Source organism: Acipenser ruthenus, chromosome 6 (assembly GCF_902713425.1).
Source record: "Acipenser ruthenus chromosome 6, fAciRut3.2 maternal haplotype, whole genome shotgun sequence".
Classification (NCBI taxonomy): domain Eukaryota; kingdom Metazoa; phylum Chordata; class Actinopteri; order Acipenseriformes; family Acipenseridae; genus Acipenser; species Acipenser ruthenus.
The window spans coordinates 8,310,080-8,331,586 of record NC_081194.1 but is presented as its reverse complement, the minus strand read 5'-3'; the positions used below and the strand labels follow the sequence as shown (position 1 = coordinate 8,331,586).

Genomic DNA, 21,507 nt, shown 5'->3' with positions numbered 1-21,507 from the left:
CTAAGTAAGGCTGTATATATACTTTGTTTTTACAGTTTAAGCTATTTTATATATGCTGAACCAAATCAACCAAACAAAAAAAACTCATTTGAATTGTATATATACATCTGACTTATTTATTTAAAAGTTCACATTTCATATTCACGAAGTACAGTGGTGTCTCAAGATCCTGTCCATGATGACAAAAAAGCCAAAGCCAGAGCGAGATCTTTACAATACAGTACGTTTTTGGGTAAACATTTCGTGGATGTCATTAGTGGAGTCCAATGAATCCAAAGTGTCCTCCAGGATTCCCATCTTTTCATTTCAGTCACTGGTTTTGGCGTCTCTTCACAACCGTTCATCAAAACCACACAAAAAAAAACAGGTAATTTGCAAAACATGTTTTAATTCTCAGGGTCTTCCAAATATGACAGTATACAGTATTAAAGTATACTTTATTTTTTATTGTTGCACTCAATATTCCAAATTAAAAACACATGCTGCACTTGGCAAATTTGCTTGGAAGTATGTAGTGTCTAGGTGAAGACACTGCCGTGAATCATCCCAAGTTTCTGCTCCTGTGCAACTCCTGCATTTGTTTTTCTAAAAGTAAAATATATATATTTTTTCTTCAAAACTAAGAAAGAAAAAAAACCCAGGATATTCAATTAAAGAGTTTTTAATCGGGTCCATTTTCTCTTGCCTCTGACTTAAGGACTTTTACATGGACCAAATCCATTTCTAGTTACTTTAAACCAAATGAAAGTTGAAACCTGGCCTGAATACAATCTGTGCATGAATACACCTGAAAAGAACCCGACATCATCTCAGTTTTAATGTAGCCTTAACGTTTCTCTTTTTAAACACCCAAATGTTGGTCCATTTCAGCTATCGGTACTATACACAGCCTTCTGTGCATTTACATTAAACAAAATAATTACAATATTTGTTAACTAGCATACTAACATATTGTGAATAACAAAACTAAATATTTCGTACAAACTATATAATGGGAGGCTATAGACAAAAAAAAATCAATACAATATTGTAAAGCACAATACATAAATACTGCGTTACAAGGTTTGCACACTGTAAAGAGGACAGCCTACAGAGGACATTAAAACATAAATGGTACTAGGCACAGAACCCCCTCTCCCTTTTTAGCTGTCCTATTCATGTCAAACGTGTTACTATTATCATGAAATTAAAAATGCTTTACACCCCCCATAAATATTCTTCCAATATTTGTTTTTCCTAGGCACTGTTAACAAAAGTCTAGCAACTCTACTTTCAGAGAAGGATTGAACTCAATAGGCTGCTCTTTCTAGAGTTTTAACAAGTCGATTTTTGTAACTTCTCACATTCTAACCCCATGCCTTACTGTGAGAAGTTCCTTATACAATTTCTAAATCGATCTTAACACAACAAGAGGAATAAACCTAAGAGATGTTTTTTTTTTTTTTCTACAGTAGGCTGTCCTGTTTTGCCACAACATACACCATCATGTAAACATTTTCTTGCAAGCAGTGTAACAGATAAATCATAAAAACAAAGGATTTTCATATCCACTATTTCACAACACACGCAGTCAGCCACCAGCACAATAGTTCAGATGGTAGCCAACAGGTTGTGCCTCGTTTACATCTTTTCAGATACGCCTGCTGATCATCAGGTCGTGTCAACAACAACATACAGTAAGGTCCAACACATGAGCGCAAATTCGGTTTCAAAAGTGTGGGGTAAAGAGGATGGCTGGTATACCTTAGGCAAGAGTTATTCTAAAACAATCCCTTAGTAATAAAAAAGTGGGTGGCACGTGACATCCTCAGCGCCTGTGTAAATGACGCCCATGGTCTAGCAACAAAAGAGAAGGCAAGACCAGAAAATATGCTTGGCAGTCATTGTGAATCATTACAATGACCAGCACATGATGACGATATAAACACACTGTAATTACTAGTAAGAAATGAAAGCCACTGATGGGGTATGGCCCAGTCCAGGACTCCCAATCTGATTCATAATCTATGGCAGCACTTCAGTCTCAGGCAAAGCTGTAACAACCCTACATAGAAGGCGGGCCTTGCTGCTGTACACAGGGGCGTACATTGTCCTGGAATTCAAGTCTTGGCTAGTCGCAAAATGATGACTGAAGTGATCAGGAAAAACTTGAGCTCAGAAGTCTATGATTAAGACATTTAGAATTCACTGTCTTTAGCGGTCTTGATGAATACAGACTTTTCAACAACAATTTTGTTATATCCAAAAAAATACATAAATGCTTTAGGTTTCATCCTTCACTACCACATGTGCTTCCTGTAGATGTTAGTGTAACATTTTAGAGAAGTTAAAAAAATAATTACATAACCTACAATTACTTCAAATAATATCATTATGGCCAGAGACGGTTAAAGTTCTGTAAATTTGAAAGGTACATTAAACAACATTTTTAAAGTAACGGAATATATATATATATATATATATATATATATATATATATATATATATATATATATATATATATATATATATATTATATATATATTATATATATATATAAACAAAATCTATTAGAACAGGTAGAAATAAAAAAATAAAAAAGACAGATAGTCAGGCTTATGGACTTAATTGACAAATTAAGATTCAAACATAAAACATACCTTTTTTTATTGCCAGTTTTATTTTCCACTTTAGTTTTTTTCCTTGGTCTCTGCTTCGTTTGTATTGACAGCCACAGCTTTAAGGACGCTGAGGTTCCGCATAGCCATTGGGTTAAATCTCTTCTGCTTGAAAAACGAAGGACGACTGTGGTGGGGACCTGGATAAGGCCCCTGCGATTGGGGTGGGTACATGGGCCAGCCTTGGGGCATGGGATTGGCAGGGGTGTAGTTTCCATACTGTCCATGGCCAGGTGGAGGAGGGTACTGAGAGTACGCTGGCAGAGAGTATGCACCTGCGTGTGGTGGGAAGGGAAGGTGTTGAGGTACTGTATGGGGCATAAAAGCAACATGTTGTGGAGCTGAATGGGACGGAGGAAGGAAGTTCACATGTTGAGGAGGGGGTACAAAGTTAATAGGTTGAGGAGCTGGAGGGTTGGGGGTTATAAACACAGTAGGTGAGGGGATGCCGACAGGGGCAGATGACAACACTGGAGGACCAGGCTTCTCCCACCACTGTTTTCCCTCCGGTTTATTGGCATGCACTGATACCAAGGATGAGGAATATTCACCACGTGGAGTCCAACTGCCTGGGGAGGGGTCTGGAGATTCGGTGTGGCTGTGCTGCTGCGCCAAGCTTCCTGAAGCTGCTGTTAAATGAAAATAAATCTAAATCTATGGTATATAAATATTTATATTTATATTTATATATATATATATATATATATATATATATATATATATATATATATATATATATATATATATATATATATATTTTTTTTTTTTATTGTTAAACGGTGCATCTGACCCCAAAATCTCGTTCCCATTCTCTGACATTTCTACCAAAGCAGTCATTATTATAGACATTAGATATCAGTGTCAACTGCAGAGATACGCAGGCTATGCAAGGTCCTATTGTAAGTGACTCTGCAGCAGCAGCAGTTGTGTTGCGTAGTTCACCCCCTAGTGTAAGTCGCTTTGGATAAAAGCGTCTGCTAAATGTCTAAACTATTATTATTATTATTATTATTATTATTATTATTATTATTAATAGCCACCTAATTGCATCTGATAATTCCTCTCCAAACGTTGCTCTTGAAAACGCAGGATTTCATACAGCACAGAACGTCACTGAGCATGAGCACACCCCCAGACAATCTGAACACTCCACAAACTCTTCTCCAAACAATAAATAGCTCCAATAAGTGCATATTTACTGCTATGATTTTATGATTTATGTTTTCAAACACTGTTGAAGACCTGTAACAGAAGTCAAATCGAGAGAACAGTAGAATAGAAGCCATGTACCAACTTTAAAAGACACCATCTCAAAACTTGTGGTCTGTATCATTGATACTGGCAAAGGAAAAAGCAATAGGCACGTCTACAATCACCTTGCTGCTAAATTGGTTTCATCTATATTTGTAAATGCACTTTCTTGTATTTATCTTCAATCATCATATATAAGATAGACCCACTGCAGACCAAGAAAACAAGGTGGGTAAGAACTGAATAAACTACAGGAACTAGTTCTGTGTTGCCAAAACACAAATTACCCGCTTATAATGTTTAAAAAATGTGAGAGATCAAACCCGCCACCAATATACCTTTAAAATGTCATTAACTTGTAACCTGGCAAGTACAGCCAATAAAGCTAGAGCATTCCTGGATACACCCCCACAATCCATAGAGACAAGTTTTATTTAAAAAATAGCTACTGGCCCCTGGAGCACAAGGGACAACTCTGGAGGCATCTGCTTTGAGTTAAACAGGTCCATGGCCAGTAGGGGCAAGCCAATGAATCCCCAATGAAGACCAGTGACTTTGCACTGCATGGACTGGCATTCCTCACTTACAGCTTGCCTATCACACTAGCAGAGCCCAGAATGTTGCCACAGCCCTGGTAGTTGGGTCTTAAACCAGAACTGGAGCAGAGGCTAGCTAAGCTATAGCATTCTATAATACAACACATCCCACAATCCATCGGGTGTTGTTAATCTTCCAGCATTGCCACTGTACTAGCTGCAGCTAGGAGAATTAACAGAGGGGAAAGGCTGTGAATCATCGCTAGCTCTACTATACCCTACACAAGCAGCAGTAATAAAGTTGCAGCGCTTACTATGGTATTTATGATATTGCATTGCTATGATACTACTTATCATATTAATTTTAATATTTAATACCGTAGAATACGGTCATTTAAATGTTTAAGATTCCAGCTGAAAACGGGGTTAAACGTCATTTTATTTGCCATTTTGTGGTTTTATTACGATGCAGCGATCCGCTTTGAAGTAACAAACACGTTAGAGTCAAAGATTAAAAATAAATTAAGGTGGGTTAAACCAAGGGGGAAGTGACTGCCCAAGGCAGCACTTCCACTGACACACTTCACACAGGATAAAGTAACTGGACTCGCATCTAAATTAAAAAGACGGCGATCCCAAATTTGAGATTATTTTTGTTTAAAAAGAAAATGAAAATGGTGAACTAGTTGAAGATGGTACACCTATTTGTATAGTCTGTGAAAAAACGATTGTCAATCATTCACTTGCACAACAGAAAATAACAGTAGCTGAATAAGTTTCTAACTAAATAAAAAATAAATTTAAAATGCTTTAAAACGAAGGGAGTTTTTGATCTGGTAACTTCAATTTATAGTAAATGATCTTTAACCAGTTGAGCCTTAACAAAATAAACATGTGTTATGATCAAATAAAAATGTTTTTTACTGCAATTTGTAATGCTAAAAATGATGTAAAACCAATTTATATATCGTATCTTAGATAACTATTTCAATAAATCATAAAATTAAAATGGTTCAATAATCTAAAACGGTTATTTTCATATTGTGGCAACCCTATGTGTTACCATGCATGGAAACATGTGAGCAGTCTGCTGGAAGTTGTGTAAAGTATTATCATGGCTACTGTAAAACAAGCAAAAATCAATAAAGCAGCAATGGATTTGCAAACTTCTACAAGCTACCCTCACGGGACACTAAATCAATATACGCACAATACTCAAACTTTTGAGTACTCAAATACGTTAAAAAAAAAAAAAATGCAAACAAAAAACAAACCCCTATTAAAATCAACACGTGTCTATCGAAATGCTAGCTAGGATACTAGAGTGCCATTATTGCTTATTACAAAACAATGGGCAAATCCATTTTGAAATGTGTTAATAAACAGGATGGAAAAAAAAAACATCATAACTTTACTGCAACACTGACTAACATTTTTTTTTTTTTTTTTAAATATAAGGATGGAATCTCTCTCTCTCTCTCTCTAAAGCCCATACACAAAACTACAATACCTTTGGCTACCAGGTTGGTTACTGCTTTAAGAGTTGACATTAATGGCTTTCACTTGGTTTTCCAAGTGAATCTGAAAATGAACAGTACCTTGCAGCTTTTGCAGTCTCTCCAGTTCCATTATGATATTTTCCTTTTTTTTCAAACGGGCTTCCTCTTCTTGTGTCAGTCTCTCTGCTTCTCCAAAAACCTACAAGTGCCAGATTGTCAGCCTCAGTGCTAAAAACCAAACTTTATATTGCCATTAAAAAAACAGAACACGGATTCCCTTGTCATGTTTCAATCAATCTGAGGTTTTCTACACACAAAACTTCAGCTCTAACAGACAGTCACCAAGTGTCTTTTAGCATCCTTAGTTGAATTAGAATACCACCAATGGGGTTTTCTTTTTTCAAAGATGTTGTTTCTATTAAACAAGCTGTCTTACCATACTGTATTTATTTATGTCCATCTGTAATTGCCTCATTTAAAACTACTATACGTTTCAAGACTTCAAGTGAAATTGCATAACCCTTTATAATTAGATGCATGACAAGCAATCATATAATTATAAAGGTATGGCAATTTTACTTAAATAAAAAACAGATTAGAATGTAGAGACATACCTTTAGATTCATGCTGTTGGATGACTTCTGCTGAACTCTGTTCTCATTGAGAGACACTGTTTCAATGACTCGGAGGTTGGACTGGTGAACTGAAGTACTGGAATGAGGCTCCTGTGATGGAGAGGTGCCCATGTTGTTTCCATACTGATCATAGCCAGCTTGTTGAAGTTGAAATTCAGAATGTGGTGTTGGAGTGTGCTTGTTTTCCCCCAATCTTTGAATCTGCTTCAACTTTTTTCCCTCCTCTTTGCTGGAGTACTCATGAGACGGCCGTCTAGTTGGGGATGGAGAGATGGAGCGGTTGTAATCTGACACCGGAGACTTGGTTGGACTGTTGTGTGTCTCCCAGCTCCTCCTTGCCACCCCCCTGAGTTCTCTCTCTCTTTCGGAACGACGAGAAGACCCTGCTGTTGGTTTCTTTCCATACAGACGCTCCTGAGTCCGCGCTGCCATCTTGCTGAATTCAGCCTCTCCAATATCCAGACCAATTGTTTTAAGCAGATTTTGAATTCTCTCAAACTCCTGTGGATCCTGAGGCTCATCTACAGTAGGGGCATCCTGGTCCTTTACAGAAGGCTTTGGTGGATTATGGTCAACCACAGGTTGTCTCGGTTGACTTCCAACACTGTCAGGTTGTCTCTTTTGAGGTGGACCAGTCCCTGGCTTGATTTCTTGAGGCCGATTCAAATTCCCAGGCTGTATTTCTTGATGGCGGCTTGGTGCAATCTTGCTCCGCTGACCACCAATGCCAGTCGTTCTTTGTTGCGTGCCAACTGCAGGTTTTCTACATAGCAGGTGGTCCACCCCTGGCTGGCTCATCCGATGGTGGGCAATTCCAGATCGACCGACCGAACAATGGCCAATCTCAGGCTGGGCTACTACTTTAGACTGAGGTTGATGGGTGGACGCCTGACCTACTGACTTCTCCTCTTTGTCCTCTCCATAGAGAAATTTCTCCTCATCTTCAATATCGGGAGAATGCCACTGCTTTTCACGTTGGATGGGGTTATCAGCTCCCATTATTCCTAAAATTCTGGAAAACCCAGTGTCGTCCTGACTGATCCTCTCATGTGGGAGGAGGAATTCACAAATGCTCTCCTCAGGATTTTCTGCCTCAGTTGAATCTTTAGAGCGGTGCTCACAGTGGACAGAGTCGTCCGAGATCTGCCGCTGGGTCTCTTCCCTTGCTTCTCTGAGCCGAGAGGAGAAGAGGCCAGAGCCAAGACATCTGTTGAGTGCACTGAGGAAGCGCTTAGTCTGTGTAGAGACCGGGGGTTGTCTGGAGTCATCACTGCTCTGTAAATGCATGGTTTAAAAAAAAAAAAAAAAGTTAAATAATTTAGTAACACAGCCAGTCAATTTTAAATAAAGATAGATCTCAAAGTATAACTGAACTCCATGAAATAAACACCTGAGCTTCACAAGAAATTGCTCCTGCTGACATTTAAGAATTTAGGGAGCTGTTAGCGCACTCATAATCCTGACCTTCCATGATATTCTTCGCATAGAAAGAAAGAGTGTCCATTGAGGCATAATGTAAGGGGAATGGCAACTGTGACAGAATGGTTGTGAACATGAAGTTCAATGGATATGTGAAAAAATAAGTAGTGGTTGTGAAGTGGAAGAGTATATATCTCCAACTGATTGTAAGATCATCATAAAAGCATGGTTTTCAGATGAATGTTCAATGAATGGGTGTACACCAAACAGGGCAGTGGTCTTGGTACAGAAGAGTGGAGATTCCAATGGAATCTCTAAAATAGACCTTTATTTGGCTACCTCTGCCAACAGTTTAATTGTTTTATTTCAAATGTATTTATTTAACCAGGATGGAACACGTGAGATATCAGGGCTAGAAGAAGTTAAAGCAGGAGTGAGGATTTTCTACCTGCCCGGAAAGTAGGTACAAAATTGTCTTATTCAGTTTTATTCAACTAATAATTATACATAAAAATAAAATTTAAAAAATAAACACCTACCTACTGTTTTTAATAGACTGAATTTCCAAAACTATCACAGTAGGCCTATATTTAAATCAGAAAGTATTTATTGAAACCACCTTGTGCTCAACTAAGTAATGGAACTAACGCAATTCCTTGTCAGAATGTATTTTGTTTTATCCTTAAGTTCTACAATAATGCAACCATATCTGGCCTCTAAGCATTTGCTGTGCCATCAGTACGGTTAACCAGGTTGTTTCATCAGTGCAAATTAAGTGGTATGAAATTATCTTATGTCTTTAGTTGTTGACTGAGATTTCGGTAACTAACAAATCATACACACCTATAAAGACAGTGATTTAAATTTAAGGTTACAACCACAACCAAGCTGTTTTGAAAATGAAAGCTAATTCCAGCACGGCACTGCTATATTTAGAAGATTCATGCAATGTGTTCTAATAACTGGTTTGTTTATAAATATGTATGCTCCCACCCTGCCTTTTCACTGCATTTTTAAATGCTGTACAATTTTGAAGAAATTAACTATGAAGTAATAACAGAATAAGGAATATCAACCGAGGTTTAAAAAAAATATTTAAGTGTGTATATACAGCTCTGGAAAAAATTAAGAGACCACTGCAAAATTATCAGTTTCTCTGGTTTTACTATTTATAGGTATGAGTTTGGGTAAAATGAACATTTTTGTTTTATTCTATAAACTACTGACAACATTTCTCCCAAATTCCAAATAAAAATATTGTCATTTAGAGCATTTATTTGCAGAAAATGACAACTGGTCAAAATAACAAAAAAGATGCAGTGTTGTAAGACCTCGAATAATGCAAAGAAAATAAGTTCATATTCATTTTTAAACACAATACTAATGTTTTAACTTAGGAAGAGTTCAGAAATCAATATTTGGTAGAATAACCCTGATTTTCAAGCACAGCTTTCATGCGTCTTGGCATGCTCTCCACCAGTCTTTCACATTGATGTTGAGTGACTTTATGCCACTCCTGGTGCAAAAATTCATGCAGCTCGGCTTTGTTTGATGGCTTGTGACCATCCATCTTCCTCTTGATCACATTCCAGAGGTTTTCAATGGGGTTCAGGTCTGGAGATTGGGCTGGCCATGACAGGGTATTGATCTGGTGGTCCTCCATCCACACCTTGATTGACCTGGCTGTGTGGCATGGAGCATTGGCATGCTGGAAAAACCAATCCTCAGAGTTGGGGAACATTGTCAGAGCAGAAGGAAGCAAGTTTTCTTCCAGGACAGCCTTGCTGAAGCACCCCCAGATGAGTCCAATTTTCAGCTTTGCCCAACACCTGGTCGTCTAATGGTTAGACGGAGACCTGGAGAGGCCTACAAGCCACAGTGTCTCGCACCCACTGTGAAATGTGGTGGAGGATCGGTGATGATCTGGGGGTGCTTCAGCAAGGCTGGAATCGGGCAGCTTTGGCATGAATCAAGCCAAATACAAGGTTGTCCTGGAAGAAAACTTGCTTCCTTCTGCTCTGACAATGTTCCCCAACTCTGAGGATTGGTTTTTCCAGCAGGACAATGCTCCATGCCACACAGCCAGGTCAATCAAGGTGTGGATGGAGGACCACCAGATCAAGACCCTGTCATGGCCAGCCCAATCTCCAGACCTGAACCCCATTGAAAACCTCTGGAATGTGATCAAGAGGAAGATGGATGGTCACAAGCCATCAAACAAAGCCGAGCTGCTTGAATTTTTGCGCCAGGAGTGGCATAGTCACCCAACATCAATGTGAAAGACTGGTGGAGAGCATGCCAAGACGCATGAAAGCTGTGCTTGAAAATCAGGGTTATTCCACCAAATATTGATTTCTGAACTCTTCCTAAGTTAAAACATTAGTATTATGTTGTTTAAAAATGAATATGAACTTATTTTCTTTGCATTATTCGAGGTCTGACAACACTGCATCTTTTCTGTTATTTTGACCAGTTGTCATTTTCTGCAAATAAATGCTCTAAATTACAATATTTTTATTTGGAATTTGGGAGAAATGTTGTCAGTAGTTTATAGAATAAACCGAAAATGTTCATTTTACCCAAACACATACCTATAAATAGTAAAACCAGAGAAACTGATAATTTTGCAGTGGTCTCTTAATTTTTTCCAGAGCTGTATATATATGCGCTGGGCCCGTTTTATTAAACAGTGACATTAGTTAGCCATGTGTGTAATTATATATTATATTATATTTATTTATATATTATATATATATATATATATATATATATATATATATATATATATATATATATATATATATATATATATATATATAACATTTTGGGTTAAAGCACACATTTCACTAGTTAAGCAGGAGAAGTACACAAGGTAGTGATAATCTATTATAAAAAAGAAGAGATAGATAAATTAATGCACCTCAAGATTGTATTTAGTCTATTATTCGTACTGATAAAATAAGGAAGACGTTACTTGGATCATGGTAACGTTATAGCTAGCTGTTTGCTCCTGTTTTGTTTTTGTTTTTTCAGTCAGAATTTTGATGAAGTAATAATTATCTACCTATTATTCATTTTTAGCATGGGTGAAACCAGGGTTAACATTATAACAAAATAAATCTCTGAGACAGATTAAATTAGCATTTTATAGACACAGAATAAACTTAGTATCCATGTTGTTCTATAGTATTGTAGGTATTTTTACTCTACTGTCCAATACGACTTGCATTGTGGGCCTCGCGCATATCTACATGAGGCGGTACAAACCTCAGTCATCTATAGGTATAGCTCTATTAGCAACGGTCTCCCGCTTTGAAAGATACTAATAATGTACGTCTTAAAAAAACTAATACCGGTAATTATGTATGTGTTCACTCAGGTCAGTCATATACTGCAGCATAAGTTATAAAAATGCGATTGTGGAAAAAAAAAAAAATAGTAGCAAATTAAGAGTTTTGGGAAACAAAATTCTACCAAATATACATTAACTTCGAGCCTTGGATATACATCTCATTTCTCCAGGGGGTCTGCAAGAAAAGGCAGCAATAGAAAAAAATAAAACAAAACAAAAACCATTCAAAACAAGACTACAACAATTAACAGAAACATAAAAACAATCATAAAAAAAAGATAGAGAAACAATCTTCATGCACAAAGCATTGAAGGTCTTTACCAGCATTTCTCACCTCAATACCAATGGCTGTATCCATAATGGGCTCACTCTGTTTCTTCAAAATCGACTTCTTGGGCATTGGCGGCCCTTCATCGGTACGGACCGGTCCACATTTGACATCTTCCGTGGCCCGGCTGGGAAGACCTGAAATGTCATACCTTGTTGTTCCAGCCCTCTCCCATTCCAGCTCTTCCAGCATTTTTATTTTGTGTGCCAGCTCCAGCTCCTGGTATTCCTCGCCAGTTCTGTTGAAATGGCGGGACGGCGGGCTACGACTGCGGCTCCTGTTAGGCTCGTGCTGCCGGAAGCTTTCGGAGCTATAAGCCCTGCTTTGGGGTTCCTGGTTGACAGTGGGGTGCATGGTCTCCATATCCATTTCCAGATTTCTTCCACTGGACCCTTCCTCTTGCTGACACTGCCTGCGTGGGCTTCCCCAGTCAATGTCTCGCCTGTGATTTAAAGGATTTCTGCCTTGAGATGAAGAGATTCCGCTGTAGTCCTCCTCAAGTTTCCCCCTGGTGTACAAAAGGTAACAGGCCAGGTTAGAAACTCCTGGGTTTCAGAACTCTTCACATTTAGGCATATTATGTGCTTTAAAGAGACTGCAGTTTTCACTTTACTATAAGCTATGTAGCTACATGGGAGGAACAATTTTTTGGATCTGGTCACTGAAATTATATACTAAATTAAAGGTAGTTTTAAAACAGCACTGGGTGGAGGACTACTGCAAATATGTAAGCAGGACAGCACCTCTACAGTAGTTATCACACATATTCCCTTCAGAGGATATAAGCAGGTACTATGAAAACAATTGTCATGGTACAAACACAGGTAAATACACTAAACATGTCCCCTCTCCTCCCACCAAGTGGGGGATCATATATTATTGTGATACAGTGCATAGATACATATCCTAACTGTTACAATGAGAAAAAAAAAAAAAACTTAAGAAAATAATAGTAATAATGTTGTGGCAGACCCTTCACTCCTGGAAGGGTTAAACCACTGGGACACAGATAAATCTGTATTTGCTTTGTATACGGTTTGCCTCACCTAGCCGTAGACTCCTTCGGAGCATCTACATTGTGTGGGAGCTGCTCACGATTGGGAGTCTCTGTTAGTTGTACAGCCTGCCTTGAAATTCCGTACTCTGCTGTTAGAGCCATTTCCCGCTGAGCGATCTCCAGCTCCAGCTCTGCCTTTTGCTTCCTCTTGCGGGCCAGCTCCAGCTCCCACAAACCCACGCTGGCGTTACTGTTAAACTGTCGGGAGGGTGGGGTGTGACTGCAGCTCCTGCTCCTCTCAATCTGCTCTGGGGGCCTCTCAGAGCTGCATCCTCTCATTTCAGGCCACAGGTTGCCCCTGTGTTGCATGGTCTCTTCGTCCCTTTCCCTGCTGCTTCCGCCAGACTCATCCTCATGCCACGAGGTGCAGTGCCCCCCCCCCCAGGGGTAGCCAATGTCTCCCTGTTCATTTGAGGGATATGCTACTTGCGATGACGGGCCTCTGCTATAGTCCTCCTGATTTTCCTCACTGCATTATAAAAGAAACCAAGGCATGTAACACTCACATGGGACACTAGTATGGCAGTGTCCTGTGCAGCCCCCAACACAATATTAAAACTGTGATGGAAAGGTGGACTGAATCGTCCAGAATTCATCCACATTCCAGCCTGGTTTACAAAAATGGGGAATCAGTTTTGATAGATTGACAAATGATTCTGTATTAAGAACGTAATCGTGATTGGAACAAATAACAACAACAAGAAATATATATATATATATATATATAAAATCTCATACACACACGATCTATATAAAAATCACTACACAACATTTCCAGTAAGTTGGGCACTGTTTAAGCATGGCATTTCAGAATGACGTTTTTTGTCCCATGAGATTCTGACTCGCTCTAAAGCAACACAATGCTTTTTTGACCCAGATGGCCTTCCATATGCACACTATCCCAAAAATTATTTACTTTCTTTTACATGTTTTGATTGAATTAAATTTATTCATCTTAAGTTAGTGTTATACATGGGACTACTTTATTGGGCATAAAGATATTTAATAAAAAAACACTAAATTTTTGGCCTTAAAACATGATTTACGGTTTTTTTTCCCCTCTTCAAATCCACTGTTTTACCTGGATCATAAATACCCAGCCAGGACTTACTGCATGCATATTTTATAACCAAAAGATATTTTAATGGTGAGCGCATGTGTTGCGAGCAGGGGGCATGGCCACTGGACTATGTGTTTTGTTTGTTTATGTGAGTGTTCTGTGATTGGTTGTTAATGTTCTGTTAGGCACACTGGACCTGCAGTACGGTGCTAGTAGCCTTCATCCTAGGCTGCGAAAGAACGCTCACAGAACTGTTCACGTGAAGCTCATCGTTGGGTCTGTGAGGGGAAATAACAGTTGGGCGGGGGCAATAACAATGTACCTTGTTGTTAAAGACTACCGTTTTGTTCTCTCTGTCCGTTTCCCCATATATATATATATTTTTTTTACGGATGCTAAGTAATGAACTTGGCAACGAAGGAATATACATCATTGCTTAACCTTTGCAAAGGGCAACACGAGGATGTACAGTACGCATGGGTGAAAGTCAAAATGACCTCACCCAGGTCCATTCTTATGATATAGTATACAGAGCTCCTTCGCTATAATGCGGATCTCGGGGGATACACAATATGAGTGTTCAGTGTTCGATAATTATATTGCCCGACATGCTCGGGGCATGTAAAAAAAATTGCTTACATGTCCGAGTCGGGCACCTACAATTTTTCAATGCCCTAAAACAAACGATTACTTTATTACAGATTTAAACTTCCATATTTGCTCCCACATCACTTTCTTTTTTTTAATCTACATCACTCCCAGCCAGCATCTCATGTGTTCTAGTATTGCATCCCTCTGTGTCCCTTTACAAACGCTGCAATACTTTATTTAAAAACAGCACGAGAGGCTCCGAGGCTCTACAGCACTATATTCTTGTGCGTTTTTGAGGCTTGAATACAGTCAATTTACTGACAGTTAACGAGAGCCTATTAGGTGGGAGTTGGGAGGTCAGGAGAGTACTGTACCAGCAAATCAGGAGTGTGTATTGGTTGCTATGGGGTGGGACAAGAAGAGGAGAGAGAACGGTAGTTGAGTGTGATGCAGTTGTTTTTCTTAACGAAAAACATTACCTCTGAATATCGGTTTGATTTCTGTTAAAACTAAAAATTTTTCTCACTGTAATTTACCTGCTTGTTTGTAATTGTAATCTGTAAGAGAAACCGAAACTAAATCTTCTCATAGATAGTAAGCAATTATTATTTTTTTTATATAAAATTGTACAGGACTGAGTAAAATTCCAATTGAATACAAAACAAAACAACTAAACCCCCTACAAGAAGATATCTTCCAGCTTTCGGATAGCGCTTAAAGTGACCGGCAAAGCTCTAAGTTCCTGAGTTTAAGTTTTCACCATCCAAGCTGACGACGAGGAAACAGACAGCCCTTGTTTTATCCCCTCCTGTGTTGGCACTGAACTCTGCTGGAAAAAAGGGACGTGAAGGACTGCTGTGCTGTAAGTAGTTCGTCTTGGGTTGTCTGTCGGGACTGTACAATAAAATAACATTTCCTTACTAAGGTGGGTGTACATTAGTTTGTATTACATGCTGGATTGAGGTTGCAGTCTCTTCGGGGGTGTCATGTACATAGGCAGAGTTGCGCGTTTCTTTCTTTATTTTTTGAGCAGGGGTAGAAGAAAAATACCTTTACGTTTCTTTATTGAGAGCGGCGTTTATTCGAGGGCGGCGTCTATTAAAAAGCTGATATCTGAGTGAGGTGTTAATTCGAGCGCGGTGTTAATTCGAAGTAATACGGTAGTCTAAGTGCAGAAAAAAGAATTTAAGGCAACCACAGGACAAATAATAAATACATTTTAAAAAAGCCTGTATATGTTTTGTTATGGTTTTGCATTTAAATGGTTTAAAAAACAAACAAATGAAAAGACATTCAGGAGGACTCCAAAAGCACGACATTGATTTAAAAAAATACGCACCCCTACATGAACATTGGTTTGACCCACAGTCTGCACTATTATCAGCGATGTGTATGCAACAGAAGCCGCTGGTAGATTACAAAAACGATTAATTAAACTTAGACTAGGTAGTTGTTATCTTAGTATGTTTTTTTCTCTCTAGTAATTAAATTTTATTAATTGAAAAAGGCAAGAGGGAAGTAGATTGTTATTTTTTATTGTTTTGGTTTAATATAATATAGCAGGTTAATGTTCCTATTGAAGTAGGCTACAATATATTTTTTTCATTAAAAAGTTGTTGTTCTTTGTTGAAATTAATGTTCATGTTGATATTTTGTTGTGTACTACTCATTTAATCAAACCAAGCAGTGTAAGAAGTTGCTTGTATCGTTCATGACGTTTTTCAAATCAAGTAAGCTGATTTGTGTATTTAAAAAGACAACAGAGTTGCAGCCAGTGTCATCTTACTTAAAGGCGCTCAGCTGAAATTGTAAAGTAATTTAAAGTAGGCTACAAACGTGGCAGTGGACTGTCTCTCTTTAGCGCTCATGCAAGAACTTGCAGACTTGATACAACTGTGTTGAGAATTTTAAAAGAAATCATTTTATGAGATTTTTAACTAGAGGTACCGGGAATATGACTCTGCCTGCCCAGAGGTAACGGGGCTGTGCCCCGGCACAAATTAAGCACTGGATGTATTCTTATTGGATGAAAAAAAAATGGCAACTAAGAGGATGCAGCAGTGGAACACTGGATGTTTGAGACTGTTGGCACGAGACACTCTGCTGACACACAGCAGGACATGCAGTCCAGAAGTCCTCTATCGGTGTGGAATCACCAGCACCAAAAAAGTGTTATAGGCTAAGTAGTTGTTTGTTTAGTTTGTTTTTATTCTGTATTCAATTATATTCAACTCCATCAAACAGGGGAGTTTACTCACTATTTAGCACTACACTACTAGTGTCTCCTAATTATGGTACAATGCAAAAATGTCTTGCTGTATAATTTGTTTAACGTAATGTTTTTTGCGAAATTATCCTTCAAACTTTTGCTGTTTATAGCCCATGAAAAGTGAAAAATATAGCCCATGAAAAAATGACTCAAAAAAAAAAATCAGAACAAAGAAAAAACGGGAGGCAAGGGGAGGTAGCGTTTTAACTGTCATTTTTTTTTCCTTTATCTTGGGAAATTAAAGAATCAGAAATAAATATTGACGGCGGACCACTCTAAAAACTTCTGTATTATTATCACCTGACTAAGGTGACTGTCATAAGATCAATTAATCCAATGAAAGACTGTGCGGTTTTATGAGCAAACGAGGCATTGCAGTCCCGCCCCCAAATTTCGTTTTCAGATTCATTGTTCAAACAAGCTAATTATGGATGAAAAAGACAAGACAGGCAAAAGTAAGCCAAAGCAACTATTATCATCATCATCGTCCTTGTTCATTTCGTAGAACACGCATGTCTGTAAAACTGAGTAGGGGTATTTTATTTTATTTTATTTATTTTCCACCCCCCCCCAAAAAAAAAAAATCATGCTGGGTGTGCCACTGATGGCTAGCACAGGGGTTCCAAAACTGTGGTCCGCGACACAGTCCCAAGTAGGCCGTGGGACCAAAAACATTCTATGTATTTTTTTCTATTAATAGTGAAAAGCAGACGCCGGTGGCAGCTGTAACTGTAGAAAAATAAAGTGTAGCGAGGGAGTATTGGCAGACTGTCAAAGAAGAATTTCACAAATCAGAGCTAACAGATTGCCTACCTGTAGGCAGGATGCAGAGCGAGAGCTCTGACAATAGGGCAGTGTTAAGGTCATGTGATCGCTCTGCTGGCAGATGTAAACAGCGTGTTCAGTATTTTATAAAATTACAGTATGTCAAATCTGCTACCAAAGAATACGTTTTGCAAAGTATAAAGAACAAAAAAGGCAGCTACAGGAGTTTGAATGCATTTGTACCGCGGGCTCAGCTTTGAGGCGCTGGAATGGGTTTTTTTCTTTTGTAGAAACGTTTTCATATTAACTTTTGTACTTGATAACATTCATTTAAAAATTCAATTGATGCCTATGATAAATATGTTTTTGTGCCCAATTAGCTATTAACATTTAAAATATTGAGTACTTTGATATATGTTTCAATATTAACTAAATCAAGTTATTAAAACTAACTGATAAATCTTGTTACATACCTACCAGCAATTGAATGTTTGGATATACTGCTATTTTATTGATTACTAGCTCGTTCAGTCGTCTTAAAATAAATAATAATAATAATAATAATAATAATAATAATAATAATAAATATTTTCTGACGGATTAATTTCGCTGCAGATGGATTTATTTTCATAAGTTTTCTTTTGGTTAAGTGGCGCAGCTGCGCTCCGATTTTTTTTTTTGGGGGGGGGGGGGGGGGGTAGTTGCAAGCTAACGGAATGTGATTTTGCAAGTTGTATTTGGTTGCACAGAGTAAAGTGGCGAAAAAAGTAACTGGTGCAAGGCTCTCGTTTCCCTCTGTATTGTGCTCATTCGTCTTTTTTGTGCATGACAGTTCGGCGTGAGGTAACGGCTGGACGTTTTAGTTACACAGTGTTCAGAAATTAGGATTTAAGTTATGTTTTTGTGTACATTGTACTGGTTTTACTCAAAGTGATTCTTGTTCAGGTATTTATGAATGGGAATAATAAGAGACATTCACTTCTTGTTTGATGACCAAGAAAAATAACTTGCAATTTCTAAATTTTTCAATTATACAAAGACGCCTAATTTAACCCTTTGCGGTCCTATGTTGGACCCTGTCCGACATCATTAAAAAGACGTAAAAAACAGGTCTCTAGTCGTTTTTTCTACAGAAAAAGCCAAGAAAACCATTCAATGGCCGAGTGAGACCAATAGGAGCCGGGGAAAAAAAAAAAAAAAGGGGGGCGTATCTCATGACACCACATAGATAACACGGACATAAACAAACAAGATAGCTGCTTCTGCATCCAGTGCTCAAAGAATATCACAGATACTTGCAGAGCTTTTTTTAGATGTTATAGTAATAAAATAATGACTCGGATCGCATTATTGAGGAGTTTGGTGATAAAACGAGTGATCAGGAGATGATTTATCGGTATGCACTACTATATAGAGGTACGTGAAAAATACAATCGAACAAGGGGCGAGGCTGGAGATGCAGTACTGGGTGTCCTGTTGATATACAGTGCCTTTTAAACCTGTTTCACTGTGAAAAAAAAACAAAACACTTAAACAGTGCGTCTAAAATAAACTGCACGTGTGAAAATAAATTGGACCCGATGCGCCTGAGATGCGCTGAATAAATGGACCGCTAAGGGTTAAGTTTGTTTTTGCAATTTATTTTATTTACTAAAACTAAAGTTTCAATTTTTTTTCTATTTTCACTCTTGCATATTCTTTTCAAATGAATAAAGGACAGTTTAGATTAGGTTTATTTATAATGTTACAGGTTTAAACATATAAAATGTTTTTCCCAAGGAGTGCTAATAGTGGGCCGCAGTGCCTAATGCAGCTGAACAGGTGGGCCTCGGGTAAAAAAAAGTTTGCAAACCCCTGGGCTAGCATACAGAAACCATTTGAAGCATACCGAAACCCCTCTAAAATGCAGAAAAGCAGAATATTCAATTTCATTAAGGTATAACCAAAAACCTACAGGACATCAAAAACTGTATCAAAATACCAAACCTCTAAATAAAATTCTGTCTGTGTTTACTATAATGTCTCACCTATAGTGGAACATCTCCTGATCTTGACTAGCATTGCCATGGAGCCTAGCGTTGTCATTCCATTGACAGATTGTCACCTGCACCGCTTTCCGCTGGTCCGTTTTCAGCATCTTACAGATATTGAACTCAACCTGGAAACAGGGGGGGGGGGGGGGGAACAAATTACAAGTTCAAGTTTGCTGCAAATTCACTTAATAATAATCTGTTGGCAACTGGGCCCCACTATGTTTGAATTTGAAGTGGTTGAATTTCTTACCTTATCCCCTGTCCGTGGACAGGCAGACCCTTCTAAATCATTTTTGTAGTACGGAACAGTCAATGTCATGCCCTGTTCTTCGTATGTAATAAAACCATTCACCACATCCTAGGGGCAGAAGGAGACAGCACATTTTCAAAATTACAGCAGCCCTCTTGAACACAATCAACATTTAAACTGTATATTTAAAAGAAAACAGTAAAAAAAAAAAAGTACACTGCAATAGGCTATCTATGAATCAGCCTTATCTTCGAATTAGCCTACCAAGGTCTTTGTTTTAACTGAGAGAAAGCAACACATTCACACTGGAGAAAGTTCAGTGTCAGTCACTACCGAGATCGTTTCATACGGGTATTTTGTAAAAGTGATCGTTCTAATAGGGCTAATTTCCACTGAAAAAAAACAGATCTTGCTGATTGGATCGTTAAAGGGGGTTCGTTGTAAGAAGGGTTCGTAATGAAGTTAGACTGTACATTCAAAAGTAAACCTTTTTTATTTTCACAACCGTACTGGAATGCACTAAACCCTGTGTCCGACCCCAGGAGCACACGGGCTGGCTGCAAGACACTGAAAGAATGACATGCAGTGAATGATTACACTCTCCAAACCTTTTCTTTGCCCTTGATGTGGGCTTCAAGGGGGGTCACTACAGCTTCCTCCTTCACTACACCCACAAAGCGCTCCATGGACAATATTTCTGAGGGGTGCGTGGACAGCTTCTTAATCCTTCCTGCAAAGCACTTTTCTGAAAACTTGTCCTGAAAAGGGAAGTCAGGAGGTAGGATAATAAATAATTCTTAATAAATCTCACCTGACTACACATTACCTATGCAAAAAAGGAAAATGAGGAAAAAATATTGGTCCAAGTACTAGGGATGTGCTTTTGGTACATTTTTATGAATGTTTAAATGCTATACAGTGTCAGCGTTGAAACCATATCTACATTCACACACTTTTTATATTACATTCTCATTTATACAGACAGCTCTGGTTAGTATTTTCTAAGCAAAGAAACCCTAAATAAGCAAATAATGTTTTAACATATTTGCTTAAATAATAAATAAATAAATAAATAAATAAATAAATAAATAAAATAAAACACGTACCCAAACTATATATTGAAATTAGGGCTGTCACTCGATTCACATTTTTGATTGGTTAGCCTAATTTATGGGCATTAGTTGATTAAGCAGTAAATTAATTTGTAGATTAATCCGTGCACTTTTTTTTTTTTTCAAAGGTAACGATCTTATAGCGGCTGTAAAAGCATTTGTATTATTTTTATCTTAGTAAATTTCTCTTTGTATTTGTACTGCACTATTGAGATGTACCTGTGCTGGCCCTGTGGGCACAAAAGTGAATAAAATAAACTAAACTTTTTTTTACATTATGTTATATTCAAAGAACAAAACAAAACCAATAATAATAATAATAATAATAATAATAATAATAATAATAATAATAATAAATAAATAAAAATAAATAAAAGAAAAAGAAAAACAGCTGCACATGTTACAAAATCTATCGAATGCACAGATTCCAATACATTGTTATATTAATGCTACAAACGGGAAATCCACACTTATATATATATATATATGTATATATTTTTTTTAATATTCCCTTCTGTTGACAAATTTTTTTTTTAAACAAACGATTTGTGTAAAAGTGCACTGGTAAATTAAAGCCTACACATTAATTTATTTACATTTATGCGTTCCCCGAATTGATATTGAAAAAAATATATTTTTAAAATTGTGTTATACGTATTCACAGGGATGTAAGAGCTAAATAAATGTCAGTCG

General features: G+C 37.8%; 1 protein-coding gene across 6 annotated transcripts in view; it reads right to left on the bottom strand.

The window, feature by feature from the left end:
- LOC117411239 (uncharacterized) overlaps nucleotides 1-21,507 on the bottom strand; it is a 46,499-nt gene that overhangs the window by 15,838 nt on the left and 9,154 nt on the right. For 3 of the 6 annotated variants that reach the window (XR_009328833.1, XR_009328832.1, XM_059024901.1), the window contains exons 9-15: nucleotides 20,311-20,460; nucleotides 19,703-19,810; nucleotides 19,447-19,577; nucleotides 12,724-13,203; nucleotides 11,684-12,185; nucleotides 6,558-7,853; nucleotides 6,043-6,142 (exon numbers count right to left, since the gene is read on the bottom strand). Coding sequence is in view for 4 of the 6 variants with exons in the window: in XM_059024901.1 (XP_058880884.1) it covers nucleotides 6,043-6,142; nucleotides 6,558-7,853; nucleotides 11,684-12,185; nucleotides 12,724-13,203; nucleotides 19,447-19,577; nucleotides 19,703-19,810; nucleotides 20,311-20,460 (2,767 nt within the window). In the remaining 2 variants the exon portion in view is untranslated. Of the gene's footprint in view, nucleotides 1-2,639; nucleotides 3,287-6,042; nucleotides 6,143-6,557; nucleotides 7,854-11,683; nucleotides 12,186-12,723; nucleotides 13,204-19,446; nucleotides 19,578-19,702; nucleotides 19,811-20,310; nucleotides 20,461-21,507 lie in introns of all 6 variants that reach the window. The other 3 variants (XM_059024899.1, XM_034921707.2, XM_059024900.1) reach the window with 2 other exon arrangements.